The sequence below is a fragment of the Sus scrofa genome, chromosome 13, assembly GCF_000003025.6.
Source record: "Sus scrofa isolate TJ Tabasco breed Duroc chromosome 13, Sscrofa11.1, whole genome shotgun sequence".
In the NCBI taxonomy this organism is placed as follows: Eukaryota; Metazoa; Chordata; class Mammalia; order Artiodactyla; family Suidae; genus Sus; species Sus scrofa.
In genome coordinates, this window is record NC_010455.5 from 182,782,082 (window position 1) to 182,805,320 (window position 23,239).

General features: G+C 37.1%; 1 protein-coding gene across 8 annotated transcripts in view; it reads left to right on the forward strand.

The window, feature by feature from the left end:
- CHODL (chondrolectin) overlaps window positions 1-23,239 on the forward strand; it is a 420,685-nt gene that overhangs the window by 372,969 nt on the left and 24,477 nt on the right. For 3 of the 8 annotated variants that reach the window (XM_013981208.2, XM_021070834.1, XM_013981211.2), the window contains exon 1: window positions 22,540-23,031. The exons of 3 other annotated variants lie outside the window; for them this stretch is intronic. In XM_013981208.2, the coding sequence (XP_013836662.1) occupies window positions 22,953-23,031 (79 nt within the window). In that variant the 5' untranslated portion in view covers window positions 22,540-22,952. Of the gene's footprint in view, window positions 1-22,539; window positions 23,032-23,239 lie in introns of those variants that run through there. 2 more of the 8 variants (XM_005654076.3, XM_003483343.4) reach the window with 2 other exon arrangements.

Below are 23,239 nucleotides of genomic sequence, written 5' to 3' on the forward strand. Positions count from 1 at the left end.
TAAACCCTGCCTCTAACACTTTCAACCTGGATGACCCATTCCAAATTGCTTTTATCACTTTAGCTCTTTTCTACCTTACTTTGCTCATCTTTAGAACAGGGATAATAAGGAGTTCCTTTGTGACACAGTAGGTTAAGGATCTAGCTTTGTCACTGCTGTGGCTCAGGTTGCTGCTGGGGTGTGGGTTTGATCCCTGGTCTGGGAATTTTCACATGCTGGGGGCATGGCCGAAAAGAACATAAGGATGATAATTAACACATACCTCGTAGAGTTGATTTGAAGAGTGAAAGAGATAGTCCTATAAAATGTCTAGAATAGTTTTAGTTTCTATCACAGTAATGCTTAGCCCTTTTTATTGTTGTATTTAACAATTGTTATAATTGCCTTATGTTCAAAAGATGCTGAGCTGGTACTCACTAGAAACCCTGACACTTCCTGGGTCTCCATTTTAGACCCTAATCTCTAAGATTTAAATTCTAAACCCTAATTAGGATGGGATTTTTTTTTTATTCTCTTAGGATTAATAACTTGGACTCTTGTGCCCTTCTTGAGTATGCCCTACTCTTCAAACCTGCACGTTCCTGTGATTTCAAACATGAAGTATATTAAGAGCATTTTATTTAAAAATTGAGAAGGTAGGAGATCATAGACTTGCTATATACAGTGAGGGAGTAAGGTGTTGGAGTTCATACTTTCAGAATTTTTCTTCAACGTCTCATGAAAGATAAGTTGTTCTCCCATTCTGCCTGTTCTTTTCATGAGGGCATCTTCAGGGTGCTGATAGAAATTTCTTTGTTAGGATGCTGTTATATAGTTATGTTCACTTTGTAAAAATGCATAGATTGGACTTTATGATTTGCTTACTTTTCTGAACTCATGTTGTAATTCGCGAATTTTACATTTTAAAAAGGCTTGAATAGAACTGCAGTCCAGTGTTCTTTACATTATAGGGCTGATATTTCTGCTAGATTGGAAAATTTTTATATACCCACACACATGCTCATTTTATGAATTGTGAGATTACATAAAATAGTTGTTATTTGAGTAATAATCCTAAGTATGCAATTAAGAGGTGATATATTTCATTTGAGTTAAACACACGTTCACTTAAAATGTTGTCATTCTTAAAAAAAATAGAGCTAGTTCTTTTGTTTACTACTGAATGTTGTCATTCTTAAAAAAATAGAGCTAGTTCTTTTGTTTACTACACATGTTCACTTAAAATGTCATTCTTAAAAAAAATAGAGCTAGTTCTTTTGTTTACTACTGGCCTTGTATTTAAGGGCAATTGCTTATTGTAGATGTCACCTCACTTTGCCCACCAGAGGAAAAATTTCTATTAGACAGATTATGTAATTTGGTTAGATATTATTCTTTTTTAAAAATTGAAGTACAGTTGATTTACAGTTGATTTACAGTATTATTAGTTTCAGGTGTACAGCCAAGTGATTTTGTTATCTATATATATGCATATATATATATATTTTTGATTCTATTCATTATAGTTTATTATAAGGTACAGTTTCCTGTGCTATACAGTAAATCCTTATTGTTTATGTTATATGTAGTGTGCATCTGTTAATCCCCTACTTCCAATTTATCCCTCTCTCCCTTCCCCTTTGGTAACTCTAAGTTTGTTTTCTATATCTGTGAATCTATTTCTGTTTTGTAAATAAGTTCATTTCTATCTTTTTTTTAGTATATAATGATTTTTACTTGTTTCCATTGTAGCTGGTTGGTTCCAGTGTTCTGTCAATTTTCTACTGTACAGCATTTCTATTTTTTTTAATTCCACGTATAAATGATATCATATGATATTTGCCTTCCTCGGTCTGACTTCACTTAGTACAATTATCTCTAGGTCTATCCATGTTGCTGAAGATGGCATTATCTCATTTTTTTTTTTATGGCTGAATAATACCCCCCCCCATGTCTTGGCTCTTGTAAATAGCACCCCTGTGAAAATTGGGGTGCATATATCTTTTTGAATTAAGATTTTCTCCAGATGGATGCCCAGGAGTGGAATTAATGGACCATATGATAGTTCTACATTTTGTTTTTTAAGGACTCTCCATACAGTCCTCTATAGCGGTTTTACCAATTTACATTCTCACCAACAGGAATGTTCTCTTTTCTCCACACCCTCTCCAACATTTATTATTTGTAGACATTTTGATGGTGGCCATTCTGACTGGTGTGAGATGATACCTCATTGCAGTTTTGACTCGCATTCCTTTGATTAGGTATTGTTCTATTCAACATTTAAACTATTGTTAGAGACATACAGACCTTATATTGTTAATACAAGTGAAGCATAGTTTAACAATTTGAAAGAAAAATCTCATTATAGCTGAATGCAAACAAAATCTTCAGAATATGTTGTGAATTTTTTTTTTTTTGGCTTTTTTCTAGGGCTGCTCCCGTGGCACATGGAGGTTCCCAGGCTAGCGGTCTTATTGGAGCTGTAGCCACCGGCCTACGCCACAGCCACAGCAACTCGGTATCTGAGCCGCATCTGCAACTTACACCAGAGCTCAGGGCAACGTCGGATCCTTATCCCACTGAGCAAGGCCAGGGATCGAACCCACAACCTCATGGTTCCTAGCTGGATTCGTCAACCACTGAGCCACAACAGGAACTCATGTTGTGAATTTTTTAAAAAGGCAACATAAACATTTATATGTTATTCAGTTATTTGAGAAAAAATTCTAGTGAAGAAGATAGATTCTATATTTTTCTTGTATATGCTTAAAATATGGCTGAAAGAGCACGAGGCTAATAAGAATAATGCTTTTTGGTGAGATGAGTGAAAACCAGAAAAACCGGGGGGAAAATTGCAACAGGATTACACTTCATAGTAAATACCTTTGATTTCATGTTAATGAAAAGCAAATAGTGACAGACAGGCATACGATGACTCTAAGATATTAATTCTTTACAATTTAGAGCATTTATCCTCAAGACCCATATAAAGTAAATGGACACACATAGACAATACATTCCATCTGGAGGGATGATACTGTTAGCAAGAGAATCTAGCACATTCAGAGGAAAAGGCAGGAGGGGGCTATGTAGGAGGGATCTAAGGGATGTGGGACAGGAGCCAAAAGTCAACTTTGCCACCCTGTAAGTACATCTTTTTAATGAGTGTGAGGGCTGCCAACTTTGGAGAAAGAACTGAGGCACATCATTTTCACAAAGATTCTTCCCCTTCATGCATGGGAAGATGAATTGCTCATTTCTCCCAGAGTTCCGAGGGATGGATTCATTATTGTAAGTTATAGATGAATTGAGTTGCAATTGAAAGGAAATGTTTTGCATTTTCTATACTAAACAGAAGATACTCTTCCTGTCTCTTAGCAAGACTCATTGAAGTGTTGCTATAATATCTTGGTTTTTTTGGTATAAATTGATTTTTCTTATAGACCTCTGGAATTTTCATGTTTCCTGTCATTTATAATAAAACAAATACATGGACTCATATATTTAAAGTAGTTGCTTAAAGTCTATTTTAAAGCAGTAAAAGTATGTTTTTTTTTTTCCTGGAGAGAAAAAAATTTATAGTTATATCTCAGAAAAGGTTCATCCTGTTGATCTTAAAGCTTTTAAAATCTTAAGTCCGTCAACTTTATTTATCTGCATCTTCTGCCAAACAGATTTTAAAGAAAATAGTTGCCTTAAGTAATATAAAAATTTCTAAAGGTGTTGTGTCAAATAATTTTGCTATGAAATCAAGGTTCTTAATATGAACAATGTCGAGATTTCCCATATCTGATATTTACATTAGAAAGTTAGTTTGAAATTATTGAAAACGTTGACAGCATATTTATATGTATGTAGTGAATATTTAACTTTCATCAGTGTAATACTTATATGAAGAGGGAAATTACGATAATTTAACCAGTAAATGAAACCACCTCTTGGAGTTCCCATTGTGGCTCAGCTGGTTAAGAACCCAACATAGTGTCTGTGAGAAGGTGGGTTTGATCCCTGGCCTTGCTCAGTGGGTTAAGGATCTTTGCTGAAAAGCTGTGGTATACGTTGCAGAGGCATCTCGGGATCCTGTGTTGCTGTGGCATAGGCCGGCAGCTACAACTCTGATTCCACTGATAGCCTGCAGCCATAAAAACAAATAAGCAAAACAAAACAAAAACCATTTCTTCACTTTTAGAACCAGCTCTGTGATGGGGCAGGAAGAAAGGGATGTATCTCTCTCCTTGTCTCAGAGATCTCATGCTTAAACACAGATGATAGTATCTAACACATTGGATGGTTAATAGAATCAAATATACAACCGTACCTTACTTTATTGTTCTTTGTTTTTTTACAAATTGAAGGTTTGTGGCAACAATGCATTAAGTGTCTATCAGCACCATTTTTCCAACAGCATTTGCTCACTTCATGTCTCTGTGTCACATTTTGGTAATTCTTTTTTTTTTTTTTTTTTTTGTCATTTTAGGGCTGCACCCACAGCATATGGAGGTTCCCTGGCTAGGAGTCTAATTGGAGCTGTTGCTGCCAGCCTATGCCACAGCAACACCAGATCCAAGCTGTGTCTGCAACCTACACCACAGCTCACGACAACGCTGGATCCTTAACCCACTGAGCGAGGCCAGGGATTGAACCCGCAACCTTGTTGTTCCTAGTCAGATTCGTTTCCGCTACAACGGGAACTCCCACATTTTGATAATTCTTGATGCAGTATTTCAAACATTGTCATTATTACATTTGTTATGGTGATCTGTGATCAGTGGTCTTTGATGTTACCACTCTGACTCCCTGAAGGTCATGATGGTTAGCATTTTTTTTTTTTAGCAGCAAAGTATTTTTTAATTAAGGTATGTACATTGTTTTTTGATACATCATGTCCTTGCACACTTAATAAACTACAGTGTAGTGTGAATATAATTTTTATATGCACAGGGAAACCAAAAGATCCATGTGACTCATTTTATTGTGATATTTGCTTTATTGTGGTGGTCCGGAACTGCACCTGCCATATCTCTGAGGTATGCCTATAAAATTATATAAAATATTTTCTAAATTGTAATGATTTAGGAAGTGTTATTATTCATTTATAGTATAGATTAACTGGAAAATTTACAAGTCTCTACAATGCTTTGTTGGGTAGATACATTTGCAAAACTAAAGGTAGGTTAAAATATTGCTTTGTGATGGAAATTTCTAGCTTTCTAAAACACCAGGCTTTTGTGTTGAAGTGACTATTAAGAGTCTTACTACTCTGTGAGCCCTCAGAATAGGGTGGCTATGATTGGACTTCTGATTTTTCAGTTTTTCATCTTTTCATTTGATAAGATCAAACATAGCCATTCTGTAGGGCAATGCTATTTGTTCATGATTCTGAAAAACTCCTGATATGAATCTGATTGACTTTTCTCAAGGCTTCTTATGGGGCACATCAGCATTTTATACTGATTAATTATTCTGATGGCTTACTGCAGCCAATAGTTTAATTTTAATTTTTCATCCTGCTGGGGTCACAGATGTAATGTGTAGACGGTGCAACCTAAGACAGCACAGTGATCGGCAGTTTCAAATTTATAGATGTGTATAGTCATTAGGGAGTGTCTCCATACCCCAAACCTCCCATGTAAATTGTTTTTTGTGCCATGTTTTTTTTCTTAATGTTCATCTATAGTGACAAAATGGTGGGCGAATAAACCAACAGATGGTTTTATCTCAGTGGCTGCATCATGGAACGCATCATTAGTTTCATGTCTCTGCTGTACAAGGAATGCTGGCTTTTCTGTGGGCATCTGGCTGGCAGTTCCTCGAGGGGTTGTCACACACATAATCCAAGTATCCCAGCTGTGTTTTCAGTTCCCTCGTGTCTATTTTGGCATGAAAAGGTGCTCACGGGCCAACCTAATCCTCTTGCTAATTCTGTAAACAGCTAGAAGAGGATTCTTAAATCTTCAAATCCTAATATCTACTGTGCCTGACTTCTTTCATTTAAATTACTTGGTTTGTCAAAGATTTTTTTCTCTTGAGTTTTGATCAGTGAGCTTTAGGATTATTGTAAAACAGAAGGTGCTTCATTTCAACTAAAAACATTGATATCATGAGATAAAACATATATAGGGTAATTAATGAGGTTGCTGCTAGATGCAATCACAAAAATTTTGTGTTTTAGATCACCAAATGAAAGCAATGGCTAAAGCAGCACCTTCCTAATATATCATAAAAGACAAATTCTCTCAGATTAAAGGTCTGTGAAATTTATTTAGGGGAATAGCAAGGTTGACTTCAAGGTTGACCTTTCAGTGTCTGAAACAGACACCGGAATAAGTGTGTGTGTTTTTTTTGTTTTTGTTTTTTTAGCATGATGAAGCAGAACAACAAATAAAAATGTAAAAATTACGCCTATGAAAAGGGGGTGTAAGCAAGATTGGGGGAAATGTCACTTTTGTTTTCTCATGTGTGTAGATCACTGACACATTATTGTGATATTAGTCAGATTTTCTGTGATTATATCATATAACAACCCCAATACTTCCATGGCTCACATCAAAAAGCATTTTTTCCTTACTCACAGGTCTGCTAGCAGGCATCTCTTCTCTTGGCTCCAGGTACACTTAGGTCTGTCTAGTATATCTGTCACTCCAGGGTGTAGCTTGAGTAAACATTAGCTAACTACCAATATTTTTTTATTTTTAATTTTTTTTTTATTTTTTGGCCACACTCACGGCGTATGGAAGTTTCAGGGCCAGGGATCAAATCTGGGCGGAGTTGTAACCTATACCACAGCTGCAGCAATACCAGATCCTTAACCCACTGTGCCAGGCTGGGGAATCAAATCAGCGCCTCTGTAGAGACAAACTGATTCATTAACCCACTGCACCACAGTGGGAACTCCCTAGCACATATTCTTCTCATGGCAGAAAGGAATAGAAAAGAAGCCAAACCAAAACACATAAGCACATTTAAAGCCTCTGAGTATTTCATCTGCCATCATATTCCTTTGGTCAAGGCCAACCACCTAATCCAGGCAAATGTCAATAGAACAGAAAGGTACATGTACTCCTTCAGTGGTGGGGTAGGAAGAAGTGTAATTATACAATCTACTCATAATTCGTTCTTTGGATAATAAACATTAACTTTCCTTTCTTTACCCACAAAATACATTCACCCAGATGCCAGTGAAAATGTCTTTCTCTTCTCAAAGATGTATGCTTTTATGGAATCAGACTTGAAGTTGAGAATCTTGGGATAATCTCTACATGATAGCTACCCCTCTCTGACCCCAACCATTCCATGGTGAATAGAACAGGATAATCTAAAAATGTGTAGTTTCCTCGCTACCCATACCTGGTCCCAAAACCAATGTCACAGATTTTACATTTTCCTTCAGGCAACCCACTTTTGGTATCAATTTCTGTATTAGTTTGTTTTTGCTATGCTGACAGTATATAACAATGGATAAAAGCATGCTGGTAACTTACAACAACCTACAGTTAATTCCCACAAATGGTCCTGTGGGTTGGCTGTGGGAGCTTCCTTCTATTATTGTCACAGAGGATCAGGTTGGTGCCACATGTCTGTTATCCTGCAACCCAGGTTGAAGGAGCAGTTGCCACCTGCAAGAGATCTTTCCTTGTGGAAAGAGCTAAAGTGCAAAAGAGCAAGAGACACTGGCCATGCACAGTAGAAGTTTTTATTGTATTTGGCTTGTCACATCTCTCATTCTGTTGGCCAAAGTAAGTCATGTGGCCAAAAACTGCGAAATCAATTAAATGGGTAATTTTACTTCTGTCATAGAAGATGTGAGTAGAGAGTAAATATTTGTAAAATAGTACAGTCTATCTCAGTGATCAGGTGTGCTATAGCCAAATGAAATGGTGTGGACTTTAGGGGGGAAGAAATTCTAAACTTATCCTGAGAGGAAGCTATTACCTTTACAATATTCTCCTTTGTTCCCTTGGGTAATTTCCTCAATGCCATTCAGGATCTTCACAGTTCTAGTTTCACCAAAACTGGCTTTGCTAGAAAATTACTTGCAGAGAAAAGAGCTGTAAAGGAGTAGAACATACCAAAAAAAAAGGGCAAAACAAAAATCACTCATATTGTAGGCCACAGACAGTTGTTTGCTTTATTACCTTGAAAAGATTATTTATAATGAGGGGCTCAGGGCTACAAAATTAGCATTATTAGTTCCTTGTTGTGAAATTGTGACCTTTTAAATGAAATAGCCTTTCATTTTTGTGATGGCTACAAAAGGGAAAAAAGGAAATAAAAGCTAAATAGAATTTCAAGTATTTAGGCTTGTGATGACTTGGATTTCATTATCTCTGATGCTCATTGACTCTCGATAATATGGCTTTATAATTATAAAATGTTAGAAGACAAAGTAGGGTAAATACTCATAAAGGCAAAGAAATTAACAAAGTTTGTCTAGTATCATTTTATAAATAGAAGTTTGGTCAAAGAAGACTGGAGTTACAAGGTGGGTTAATATGCCTCTTGATAGCAGCATTATGTATTAAAATACCAATCAAGAAGGTAAAACATGACTATGAATCATTGAGTAGCAGAGTTATAATTTTGGCATAATTTTCATCATAATTGACCAAAATGATTTTTATGTTAATGATGTTCTCAAAAGGTAGCAATAAAAGAAGATAAATACAAACTGTTAGAAATACAAATGCTTTTTTTATTTTATGCTTTTTCTTTCACTTACATTTAGAGGATCTTCATTTATTTCTGCACAGGTGTTTCAACCTTTATAACACATTTGATTCAGTTCAGTAAACATTTATAATATCCTCAACCGTGGGCAAGACATTTGGGGAATATGAGGACAAAAATGGTCCTTTGGTTGGTGATTTGGTAGTTCAGTGGGGAGAATGTCTGTTGTAGTGTCTTTGAAGACACAAATTTACTCAACTTTTAAAATTTAAAAAGCACCAATCAGTGTTACCATAAAGTAGCAGTACTTCTAATAAAGATTTTGATGAGGTAATGGTTAACTCCTCACCCTGTCAGTCTGCTAAAGTGCTCAATATTTTTGGTTCCAACATCATAAAATGACACTGCTTGGAGAGTTACCCGCAGGAATCTATTTATTTTATAACGCATTCAGCAGAAATTGTTTCCGTGGCTGCCGGCCATTGGGCGCGTACTGACTCTGTGACTTGGCATAGCAGGACTTCCTTCCATTTGACTTAATTTAAGCATCGTCTTCAGTTCCTCCTTCCAGCCAATACCCAAGCCATTCCGAAAAGGGTGCTAGAGGGAACACTGAACTGGCCATTTGAATATCCATATCCAGGTCTGGGTGCATGATCATTTGGCTTGGCCTTATTTTAATTTTTAATCTACTAGAGAGAGGATTTGAGATTTACCTTTTCAAGGTCTCTTTCAGCTTCATTTCATCCTCTAGGTATTGTTTCCCTTCTTTAGTCTCTACTGCACAGTACAGTGCAGTTCTCCAACTTCAGAAGCAAAGAGCCTGGTGCCACATCCTGCTTGCTTTGTGGGCTTTGGTATCTTTATCTGTAAAAGAGGGACTACGGTGCCCTCATTTGGGAGTTATTTGGAGAGTAAGCTAGCTGGTTGGTACAATGCTTAAGAAACCGCTCAGCACAGAACAGGTGCCTTCCCTTTTTGGTCTCCCAACTGTTACAATTCCCTTTTCCTTTCCATCTCTATTCATGTTTATCCTTGTTTGCTCCTTAGGCCTCCCCAGAAAGGCCTGGCTAGCTGTTCTGAAAATAAAAGAGACGTGAGCCTCACTGGGTTCTAGTTAGGCTTCTATTTGGAATGATCACCACTAAATAATGGGTATGACTGCCTGGGTGACCATGCGTGGTTGTGACACAAGAGAGCTCAAAGTTTCATATAAGAAAATGGTGGCAAAGGAGACACCGCTAGAATAATTCTGCCTGAGTTTAACTGAGACACTCCAGGGCTGGTTTATCTGGAGATTTAGCTCTCAGAAGAAAGCACCACTGAGGTGAATGTTCAGAAAATTCCCATCTCCAAAATTTCGGCCCCATTTGTCCTATTACTTACTTAATATTTTTTTCTTTAAAATGATCTAAATTATTCACTATTTTGTTCAGCCTAGTTCAAGTAGTAATGTCTTATTTTTGATGTGCTAATTATGTTGATTTCTGAATGCACATAAAAGTAAATATATAACTATTAAAAGTTTTGAAAATTTCACCAAAAGCCATCTATATCATCCTTGGGAAACACTGGCTTGCTTTTGGCTTACTTTTAACTAGAGTTGGTGAATGGCCATGGTATGGGTAGAGGATTAGATATGTGGAATGGAAAAAAAGTCTACTGTCTTGGGAAACAGTGGCTAGGGGAGGTTCTAAGCTTTCCATATGTAGTGCTCATGAGGGCTTATTCTTGAGAGGTGATTTGTTTGATGTTGTGTAGAGAGCACATATTCTATAAATTGGTAAAACATTATGGAGAATAGTGTGGAAGTTCCTCAGACAAGTAAATATAGAACTATCATATGATCCACCAGTCCAACTCCTGGGCATATATCCAGACAAAATTACAATTCAAAAAGATACATGGACTCCTATGTTCATAGCAGCACTATTCACAATAGCCAAGACATGGAAACAGTCTAAATGTCTACTGACAGATGAATGGATTAAGAAGATATGGTACATATATACGATGGAATACTACTCAGCCATGAAAAAGAACAAAATAATACCATTTGTGGCCATGTAGATGTAACTAGAGATTCTCATACTAAGTGAAGTAAGTCAGAAGGAGAAAGACAAATATAATATTTAATTTTAAAAACTTTTTAAAAAGCACATATTTTATAGCCTGACTGCCTGAGATAAATCCCAGATGTCATCTTTTAGCTGTGTAAATCCTTGGGCAAGTTACTTAGCATCCTGGTGCCTCAGTTTCTTTATCTTCAAAATGGGGACAACAAGGGTGTCATAAGACTTTTGTGAGGATGCAGTGGGTTAACATATGCGAACCTTTTAGAATAGTGCTGTTCTGAATGCAATAACTATAAACTGATATTATTGTTATTCTCCTCCTAAGAAAGATTGATAGACTCCAATAACATTATCTGTTATGAAGACCTGACTTTATCTTTAACAGTCCAGCTAATATTTAACTAAAATACCAAACCAAATATTTTGGATCATGTACGTATATTTTTTACTAAGATAATTTGGCCTTAGCTCACAATGGTTATGCTACTTCTGGTAAGCCATTATGCATTCCTTTTTCTGCTCTCCTAAAGTGCCAATGAGAAGATTTCATATTCAAAATTGTATTATTTATTACTCTACACTGTGACTTAAAATAATAAATCTATCAAGGTTTAAAAGTTTAAGTCAATAAATACTGTCTATGGTCTGACCACAATTTCCAAAAAAACACATAATGCAGAATGCATGATATTTTAATTCTTTGGTGATATATCAGAGAATGAGATTCCAAATTATATTATTCATACAATGAATCAATAAGGCTTAACTTTTTAAAATGCTCAGATAAAGAAATTTGCAATGCCCAAGGCTCTTGGTTGACTGTGTGCATTAATATAAGTGCAAGAAGCAAATCACATTTATTTTTAACTTTAATGACAATAAATAAGCTACTTGTGTGAAAACTCATATTCCTCATTCAGATGCTCTACTTTTACCCTCTGATTGCTGTCAGAGTTGCCCTGAGAGTGGAAAGTGGGTGTTAGCCAGATGAATGCAGACTGTTCTCCACAGGGCATACTTGGTAACATAATCATGTTTCTGGAAGGACATCAGGTGACTTCCTTAGGTGTGTAGGAAAAGGACATAAGAGTGTAGAATGTTTCCTCCTGTCTTATCAAGGTGGCATGGCTGGTAGTCAAGCAAAAAGAAACACTTGGATTTCTGGTATTGTTTCCTAGCTCTGAACCCATTTTTTTTACAACTTTCCTTATGTACGTTTTGAGTGTACACTCAGGTCTCCTTTGATAGATGACTGATGAAATAAGTGGCTGTTTGTAACGATGATACAATATCTGGGATAAAAGAAGATAATACAGTTAAAAGAAGAGCAGTGGACAATACATCCCTTTGTCTTTAATCTGCACAGTGTTCTTATATGTCTGATAAGGCAGAGGTGCAAAGTGAATTGTCAAAGCATGTCACTGGAAGGCAGGAAGGATCTGGAACATGACTTCTGCTCTGAAGGCTCTTATAGTAAATGAAACAGACAACATTGTTACTGGGTTGGAAAAAAGACACACTAAACATGGTGCAGTTTCTGAAGGCACTTACCTTCCAGTTGAGAAAGTAAAATACATACACATAAGGAGATAACTTGTGAAAATTGACAATGTGAAACATTCTACAAGGTAGATTTTATTCAAGGACAAGATGAGTAAGTTTTATCCATTTGGGAAGGGCAAGAGAATGATCTGAGATGGTGCTTTTTGACAAAAGAAGAGCCAGTGGTTTTGATAGCTATAGCAAAAGAGACAGTCATGGAAAGGTGGGAAATATTGTAGAAGTGTGCATTGAGGTGAGAAAATGTAGAGACTGTCAGCCACCTGGTTGTTGGTGCTGGCTGATTTGTGAAAGTAGGAAGTGGAAATGAATCTAGAAAAGTAAAGAGGGTCAACTTTTCAAAGACTTCGGATGCAAGACAAAGGAATTCAAATTTTATTCTGTTGGGCAGTATGTAATTGAAAGCTTTTGTGCAATAGAATATGTAAAAACCTGTTTATTTTTGAAATAGCAGTTTTTGGTGGTGGCATTATGGATAAATTTTTTCTTCTAAGAGTTGTCTTATGTTTTCTACAAGTATATGTGTATATGTGTGTGCATATATATAGTGGAAGCAAATTAAGACATTAAAATAATGTATGAGAAATCTATATTTCAAACAACATGTTGATATATAGGATAATTGAGTGTACTGGGGTAGGGGAAGATGAAACCTAAATTCCAGTCAACTCTTTGGATTGACTACAGGTATGTATGCACTGAAGTCATTCCTATTAGGGTCTATGAACTGTAGAAGTTACTTTATGTCATAAAAGTTTTAAGAAGTAGTAGTCATCAGGAATAATATGATCCAATAATTCTTTAAAAAAGTAAAAAAATCTGTCATACTGCAACCAAGTAAATACATTCCACTTATAATAAATTAGGTGTTCTGCACAGGTTTTCTACTGAAATTTATTGAAAATAGCATTTTGTTGCTATGACAACTTAGAACAGCAATTGGAAACTAGGACATTAAAGGTGAAACAGAAAAGACAAATAGTTCATATTTAGCTAGATGATAATCTTTTTTAATTTTTATAAATCCAGGGAGAAATGTGAAATTCTCAAGGGTTCAAAAATTTTAAGGGGATTTTCTCCCTTAAAATCATATCGATTTAGAATTCCCAGTTATATTTGCATCATATGCTGGTTATCAAATGTGTCAACACTCCATTTTTTCTGAATCTCAAAAGCCTTTTTTTTCATCTGTTTGAGCTTTGTTTGCTTTTGGTAGATTCTGAACATTTTGACCCTTCATTCAGGATGTGATAGTTGTTTATTGATTGAAACTCTGGTTTTCAAAGTGTGTTTTGTAAACGCTAAGTGTTCCACAAAATGTCTTGCTAAGATTTCTTTGGAAGGAAGCATGGTCATCATGGCCACTTGGTTTTTGGTGCTTTCTGTTTCTTTTTGGATTTTACCTCAATACCACACTAGAAATTGCAGTTGTGGGGCTTAGCAAAAGAATAGGTAGTTTTATAATTCAATGGTCACAACAATTTGATAAATAAATTTTACATTCTAATAATTTTGGCATGATCTCCAAATAACCGTTTGAACAATAACTGCATATTTTCTATTGATATTTTTAAGATATCTTCAGTAGCTTATATTCACATAGTGAACAATGTATAACAATATATACAAATAGTAATATTTTATATTAACATTCAGATAGGTAAAATATTATTCCATAATTTTAATCTGTAAGTTTTTGAAAACTCTTAATTGAAGTCAACATTTATGAATTCCTAGTGCTGGGATATAGGATATTTTATCACATTTAATCTTCCCCTAAAAGAGATTGATGTGTCTACACAAAAAGACATAATGTACCCAACTAACTATTGGAGAAGAAATGTCACATAATATTTTTAAAAAATCAGAGCAGGAAAATCTTTTTTCTGGAAATTAAAAAAATAAGCTTCATTTAGTAGGTGATAGCCATCAAGGTGTAGACAGGTATTGTTCCAGGTAAAGGAGAACTTTTGCCAGGCAAATCAGGATGTGTGGTCACAAGATTCATGGAAGACATTACTTAACAGGAGGACATAGCTATGTGAAGATGGAAAAACAAAATTCAGTCTCTAACATCACCGTCTAGGAAGATACATCTGAATTTTGGATTCATGTTCATACTCTCTCACAAAAAATACCTATAGCTAAAATGGGGGACTCTGCAATTTCTACAGAATAGGGAGGAAAGGTTTAAACTAAGATAATTTTTTAATTTTTATTTTATGTTGGAGTATAGTTGATTTACAATATCATGTTTCAGATGTACAAAAAAGTGATTCAGCTATGCGTATACATATATCTTTTCTTTTTCAGATTCTTTTCCCACCTAGGTTATTAGAGAATATTGAGTAGAGTTCTCTGTGCTATGTAGTAAGTCCTTGTTATCTTTTATGTATAGTAATGTGTATATGTTAACCCCAAACTCCTAATTTATCCCTTCCCCCACTTTCTCCCTTTAGTAATAAGTTCGTTTTCAAGGCCTGTGAGTCTTTCTGTTTTGTAAATAAGTTCATTTGTATCATTTTTTGAAGATTTTACATGTAAGTAATAACAAGATATTTGTCTTTCTCTGTTAGACTTACATCACTTAATATGATAATCTTAAGGTCAATACATGTGGCTGCATATGGCATTATTTCATTCTTGTTTATGGCTGAGTAATATTCCATTGTGGATGTATACCCCATCTTCTTTATCCATGCCTCTGTCAATGGACATTTAGGTTGCTTCCATTACCTTTGCTATTATAGTTAGCACTGCAATGAACACTGGGGTACATGCATCTTTTCAAATTATTGTTTTCTCTAGATATATGCCCAGGAGTAGAATTGTTGGAACATATGGTAGCTCTATTTTTAGTTTTTTTAAGGACCCTCCATACTATTCTCTGTAGTGGTTGTACTAATTTACCAAGATTCTTGAATGTAAGTGATGTAGAAAACCTTTCTCTTTGCAAGTCTAACATCCTTCAGTATCAGTAAAGGAACATAAGGCTTTGAAGGGTTCTTCAGAATTGCAGAAGCATCCTTTCACCTCTGACAAGGGGTTGAGGTAATATGGAGGAGAGGAGATTGTCCTTTCTATGCCGAATGCCACTATCCAAGGTCTCCCCCACCCCCACCACCCTCATTCCTGTGAGCAGACAAGGAAAATGGAGAAGTTCCAATATCTGGCTTCAGGTGACAGTTAAAAACAAAACAAAACATAATGCAGAGATTCATTCCTTCTTTGATCTATTTACCTAATACATATTTATCAGGTACCTATTGGTAGAAACCAGCTCAGAATTTATAATCTAGTAGTGACAGACAAACATTAAATAACTGAATAAGGATACCCCCAATTTTAACAGAAAAATTAATATATGTTCATTAAATGTATGTTGAATGAATAACCAGTGCAGTCGGAAATAAACTGGGAGAGAGATAAGCAGTGGTGGACTTGGATTCTGTGGTCAAGGAAGGTCTTTCTGCAGATCTAGGCAGAAAGAGAAGAATATTTTCCTCACTTATTTTATGATCATCATAAAGAGCATCTTAGCCCCCTGAACTATTTACTTGGGTTAGAGAAATCAGTGTAGAATCTGGGAGAAGACCCCAGCATTCTAGTGGCCTTCGGCTTGGGAGAGTAAGCCATATGAAGTACTGTGTTTAGGGAGGGGTTGATGTCGGTGTGTGGAGGGGGGGATAATTAGGCGATGAAGATACCCAGGCTTACCTCTGCCTTCCACTGTATTTATTTTTTTCAAAGTCATTGGAGTTACATGCTAATGAGCCCCAGTGCAGATGGACCTGACTGATTCCACAACGATCATCCCAGTTTTATATAAAGAACTTTATATCTTTTTGCGATTATTGTATTATTTGACTTCACAAATCTTTAAAAATCTAAAGCATTTAAAAAAAATTAGTATCAGATTCAATGACTCCTTCCTGTTAGAAGAAAAATAGAAGGTACTTAGCTAATAGATTCATGGTGATTTCTTTCCTCTCTGATGTTCTTAAAAGCTCTTGAAAATTAAGGCTGCCTTATGAATCTTTGTGTCCACTCTTTGGAGAGAAATATTAAGCATCAATTCCTTATATAATGTGGTCAGTTTATTTTTTTCTGCTGTAAGGGATTTGACAGTAGAAATGTACTTTTGCCTTTTTTCCCCTTTCTGTCCAGGTTTATTTTAAAAGGGTTTCTTTACAATGCAGAATATTTAGACTTTATTACAAATAAATGATAGCTTGTATACATTTTAGAAAGCATAGTCTAGAGGATAAAGAAACTTTTATGGATGCTGATAGCTATATTACCTGACGGTATGTTCCTTTCCCAAAATTTCCATTTTGCTGTGTTGCAGTATACACATGCATTTGGCACATAAGCCTTTACCCTAAGAAACTGTGTATGAACAAATACTGAAGTGACAGATATATCTCCAGAAGGACATTTAAATTGATTTTTTGTCCTAATACCTTTGTTTTGCCCCCAAATTCTCTCTATATGTCATTCCACATAACCCAGCTTATTGCTATTATGACTGCTCTGACACCATTGTTTTCTAGTCATGTGGTATATTTGGAGAAACACTGAATATTTGTGAATACAATAAAGGCATATTTTGTATTTTCTAGGTTTGTAGCTATTCCTCTATTATACTTTCCTTTTAAGTAAAATGGAGCACTTTTCATAGAAAAAAATCTGGGCTCATCAAATATTCATTTATGGTTTTATGGTCTCTTAGTTGGATTTTCTTTCACTAACTTGGCACTCAGGTTTATTTTGCTTTGTTTGGACTTTCCATTTGTGTAGCATCTGCGATATATCGATCTGTTACTCAAAGGATCATGGAAAATTTTCCAGGGCTCCTATCTTCTGATTAACTTGGAAATCAAATAAGAGAGTGTAACCATTCATTATAAATTGACATTGTCTTTTTCATAGAAAGAGGGGGAGAAGGGGGGGAGGGAGAAAAAAAGGAAAAAAATGAAGGCAGAAAAGTGTTAGATTTTCCTAACATAAGAGAGAGAGAAAATTATAAAGCTGAAAAAGGAGTTCCTGTCATGGCTCAGTGGTTAACTAACCCTGCTAGCATCCATGAGGACGCAGCGGGTTCAATCCCTGGCCTTGATCAGTGGGTTAAGGATCTGGCACTGCTTGGGCTGTGGCGTAGGTCACAGATGCGGCTCGAATCCTGCATTGCTGTGGCTCTGGGGCAGGCCAGCGGCTACAGCTCCAAATGGAGCCCTAGCCTGGGAAACTCCATATGCCGTGGGTGTGGCCCTAAAAGACAAAAAATAAATAAATCTGAAAAAGACTTTAGAAATTGTTTAATTTAATGATTCCCACCCTCTCTGACTATAAATCTTATTTTTAACAAACATATTTTTCATGCCCCCACATTATAACAATTGTTCTTTAAGTAAATAATTGATCAAAAATAGATGGAAAAAAGTTTTATGAATTTACTGACATTTAAAATTAAACTTGTATCTGTAAACATCTGGAAAATTAGTGTGCATGTATACGTATTTATATATATTATGACTTATTCTGGCTGGAGATAATTCTTAGTGCACACAAAGATTAAGATTTGAAAAACTTATGAAATAGTCTTGGGGTGGAATGCCATTTAGTCAGGAGGCACAGAGCTTCAACGATATACAGTGAAAACCAAAAAAAAAAAAAAAAAAAAAAAAAAAAGAAATTTGCCCAAGTTCATATTAACTACAAATTTGGATTAATGGTTCTGCCGGCCAAGTAATTTTTCCATATTACAATAGTCAATGAAGAGTTTGTCAATTACATACCAGGATATTTCAGGCCAGACACCTGAATCAAAGATGAGTTTAGCTCATACTTTCTTTGGCTTAATTAGCTCAGTTTTGCTTGTTAGTATTAACGTATGTTAGGACCAGATGCGGTATTTAGCCAAGATTAGAATAAAAAGTATTGGCCCATGCTAGATGGATAATAGTGGTACCAAGTGCATTGCTTTCAATTAATAAAGAAGCACTAAAAGGAAATTTTAATTTACTAAGTTTATATTTAATTATATATTCACATAAATTCATATGATTCTTCAGAGCTGATAACATATACTTTTAGTAATTGAGTTCCATAAATGTTTTTACACTCACCGCCTGAATGGTCAAAACACATGGCAGACTCAGTAGTTCCTAAATTTAAACTTTAAATGCTAGGAAGGCAGGTTTTTGGAGTGTATCTAATTTAATTTCAAACAGCATTGTGAGCAATGAAGCTCCTAAGATAGCTCCATAAAGACTGGCTTCTCCTGGGCTTATGAGGAAGAGTTGAACCAGGCTCTCAAGGAGGCAGGTCATGGTTCCATAGCACGGACATGCTTTTGACAAGAACAAGTCAGTCTGGGGGGAATTTGACCAATTGCTCATCCCTGCATCTGAGCCAGTTACAGGCCTGCACAGATGCCAAGGTGTCACCTCTGAGGAATTGAAAGGAAACACTTTGGATTCAGTGGTCTCTTCCTGGAGGTGACAGCTAACCATTATTTAGGGGGGGAAAAAAGGGAAGAAACAGTTTTTGCCTGCTGCTGAAGCAGTTCTATTCTAACAGTTTTTTTTTTCCCACTTTCAAATATTTTATTATATCCTGGCAGTGTTATTGAGAGTCCTCAGGAGAATCATTTACCATCTTTAAATAATCACTTTTTTAATTTAATAATAATAGAATAATAGAACAAATTTCTATTTGTAGAATAATAGAATAATAATAGAATAAATAAATTCTGTTTATTCATAGAATGAATAAATTAGTTATGTTCAGATTCCAATAACTACATTAATATAAAGTTGTAATAATTCTAAATAAATCCCCTTTGTAGCCCATTGCCATGGACTGAAAGTTTGTATCCTTCTCCAAATTCACATGTTGAAATTATATCCCCAATGTGATAGTATTTGGGGGTGGGACCTTGGAGCGGTTATTAGGTCTGAAAGTGGGGCCCTCCTGAATGACACCAGTGTCCAAATCAAAGAGACCCCAGGGAGCTCTTTGGCCGTCTTTCCTTCATGTGAGAGCCTAACCAGAATTTGGCAGTCGGAAACCCAGAAGAGTGCCCACTCTAGAAGCTGACCATGCGGAAGCCTTGAGAACTGCGAGAACTAAATTTCTGTGGATTATAACCACCCATCTATGGTGCTTTGTTATAGCAGCCCAAACTGAATGAGAGAACCACATTTGTCACATTCTGTTCAGGAACACACATGATGTACCCTGCTGTGATTGAGGCTGAAGTCTCTATATAGAGTTGCCCAAGTGAGAAGCCACTGAATGCAAATCAGTGCCTGGAATTCAGACTGTCTGTCCTAGAGGCTTATTAATGGACATACAAAACAAATGCTCACTGGGATCACAGACATTTGAGCAGGAATAGGGAGAATGAAGGAGTACATTGAATATTTGGGGCATACAGATCCCATAGTGTACTATTAAGGGCCCTGATGTCACTTTTCAAGACTTCGGACTCCTAATGTTGTTGTTCAATTAATGCTTCAGAGCTTCGGGAGACTGAGTATTTGACTCATGCCTGAGATGTCTTTGGAATCACTCTTACTGAGATCACCTTTCTGTTTAGTGACCGGGAGAGATAATGTTTTGGGTTGTTGAATCAATGATGAACTCCTTAGCCTAATCAGTTTGAAGTTCTCATTGGATTTTTTTTTAAACTGGACAAAGAATCTTAACTTACAACATACTTCTCTCCTGATTTGCCAGCCACATGGTCTTGTCAACTCTTTGCTTTCAGGGAATCTGAAAGCCCAGTTCTACACATGAACAAACATTCTTTATTTAACTTTGGGTTCTCTTGGTGGTTTTGGAGGGAGTCCTCAGCTCCTGACTGATCCAAAAGCAGTTAAACTTCTGGAACTAAAATGTATTTGCTGTGAGAAAGTCATTTGTCTCTTGCGATATGTTTGTGCATATCCACAGGGAACAACAATGGTAGTAATTTGTTTAAAAAATTAATATCTGTTGTTTTTCCATAAATTCCAATAACTTTATAACATTTTTAAAAGGAAATGTTGTTGAAAATTTTGTCTTCTACTATTAAAAAAAAAAGAGACCCTCTGCTGCATGCTCTTCAAAGAGAAAATCAAGTGTCACTGATATTCTATGACTACCCAAAACGTGCTCTCTGAATTTAATGAGGATCCATCCATTTTTTTAATGATGGAAGAACAAAGGAAAAAACCTGGTCTTATCAGCTGGTCTCCTTAAAAACATATCTAAAAAGAGTGTTTACTAATTGTTGTGCTGATCAGTCAAACAGCTACCAGTATAGCTGTTGAGTAGCCCTAATTAATGGGTGTGGCCAACCTAAACTGATATAATCCTAACCTAGAAATAAGAACTATCCTAGGAAGCTTTTGAAACCTTATTGAGGATATGGTTACTAATATATTTTGAATTTTCTGAAGTAGGAAAACCATCGGGCACCCCTCGCCAATAATGACTTCAAGGACTTGCCGGCTTTTTAGGCATTAGAACCATTCGGGAGGGAGGTCATCCATATGTAGAAAATTATACCCTATGCTTATTTTATAATCCACTGGCATTCTTTCCCAATCAGGGACCTTTCCATGATAGCTCTGAGTCACACAGGTATCTGGAGGTAAGATGACATGAAAAGAGAAAGGAGCTCCCATTCAAAGTCCTACCCAGTTCTGAAGGGGCTTGGAGCAGTCTCAGGTCCTTAGTCAATGAGGACCATCACACTCAAACTGGAGGCAGCTAGAGAATTCCTGCAAAAAGACCTAATTCCTCAGCCCTCCATGCTACCCTTTGCACTCATTCATCCTCCCACTATTACACACACAGTCATTATTACATTTCTTCCTCCACACTGAGCTGGGAGCCGCTGGAGCAACTTTCTGATGACAGCCACACCCAGTGATGCTCTTTGACATGATTTGTAGGGCTGAGCCTCATATATCTCCACTGCTTTGGGGATTTATACTTTCCATTCAAAGTCCCAGCAATGCCTGTTTCCTTTGGACCTTTAGCTAACAGTGGAACTCACAAAATCCATGTCTTTTACATGATTTATTAATTGCCCATGACCCTGGAATATGTTAATATTTTTATAGCTATATAAGGAAAATGAAATGATAGGCATAATTATTTTGGAATTCTCCTTTTGGAGTAGGGTGGACATAATAATCTTTAAAATATTTTTAATTGTTAAAATTCCTTATTCTTTAAGACTTTACTATAGCAAGATTGACATTCTTTTCCAAGAAAACAGTCCAACAAATGTTTAGGGTGTACTTGTGGTTTATGAAGACCAAAGACAAGGAGGTGTTACAGGTAAATGTACCACCCATTAAAACCAAAGGACTTTTTTTTTTTTTTTTTTAACAAATCTGGGTACATTTAAAGCATTGCAATGGCAAAATACCAATTCTACTGAAGCTCACTATGAAAGCATCCTCAGGGTTCCTATCATGGACTAGACATAGATGAAAGTATCGTGAACTTGTCAATACTCTTGTGGGGGCTGTTATAATAAAGACCAAGTCACGCTATGGAAAAGCACCTTTGTAGGTTTTAGATCAGTTTACTTCTAATGTAAACCATAGGTCACGGATAGATGATCACGAAGAAATATGTCCCTTTATATCCAGGAAATTCCCAACTATTCAGAAAATTTATTTTGTGTTAATGTTTTTCTCTGGAGCTACAAAATACTGAAAATGAAATCAGTTGGAAAAACTATGCTTCAAATATTCTCTTCAATTTACTCCGGTGGCAATTTAGTCAAACAACCTGCTTGGAAGTAATCTAATTGCAGAACCTAGGTGGGGAAAAACCTGCCACATTATATAATTCACTGAGCTGGTTTTGGCTCCCACTCCGCCAATCCATCTTAAATAGTGGCTAGTGCCCTGCATCTAGCAATACATATGATCAAGCAATTTAACACAAAAAAGAAAGGCCCCACAACTTGGCATCCCCATGGACATTAATCTTTGAGAAAACCAAATGGATCCAACTTTTGCCAGAGTTTAATAGCAAAGCTATCACATTTTACACAAATGAGTATCGAGTCTGCTAGGGAATGGAAAGAGGAGACCAGGAGGAGGTGGGGCTGCTGACTGGACTGTTTTCAAAGTGGCTCCAGTTTTTAAGGGAGGGGCCAGGATGCTCAGCGTGGCAGGAGAGACGAAGTAGTTAAAAATTATTACTAGCGAGGGGTTGGAACCACGGGATGTGGGTATATAAGACGGCGCCTCCAGTGCAGAGCCGCTGCTGCTGTGGGAGTCACGACCAGGGCACATGAGCTCAGTTCCTCATTAGCCAGAGGCTGAGAGGAGCAAAGGGGGTGGTGTGGTCCAAACCCAAGCTCCTGCTCTCCCTCTTCATCCCCGGGAGAGACATCGGACCCCTAACTTCTGTTGCCTCTCCTGAAACTAGCAGGGTTGTGCGCTCTAGCCCAGCACATCCGCGCGCGGCACCAGGGCGCCAGCACCAGCCAGAGGCGATGCGTGCAGGGGGGCGGGCAGCTGGGTTCGGGCGGCCTGAGTAGGGCCCGCCAGGAGGCAGGGAGGCTGTGGGGTTAGAACCCCGGCTGCGCGGCAAGCAGAGGCCACCTTTGCTCCACACCACACCTGCTGCTGCTGCCACTACCGCCCCACCGCGATGAGCCGCGTGATCTCTCTGCTGCTGGGCGCTGCGCTGCTCTGCGGCCACGGAGCCTTCGGCCGCCGGGTGGTCAGCGGTGAGTCCCGGACCGCCCGCCGAGCGGAGTGCCGGAGCCAAGGGGGGCGCCAGGGAGAGTGGTTGGGGCAGCCTGCCTTGGGGTGGAGGCTCTGAGGGGAGGAGGGGTGAAAACCGGTGCAGGGTAGATAGGGGGCCGGAGGAAATGGGGGGAAATTGTCTGTGTTCTGCTTTCTCCCTAGTCCCATAGAGCAAAAAGTTCTTTTCTT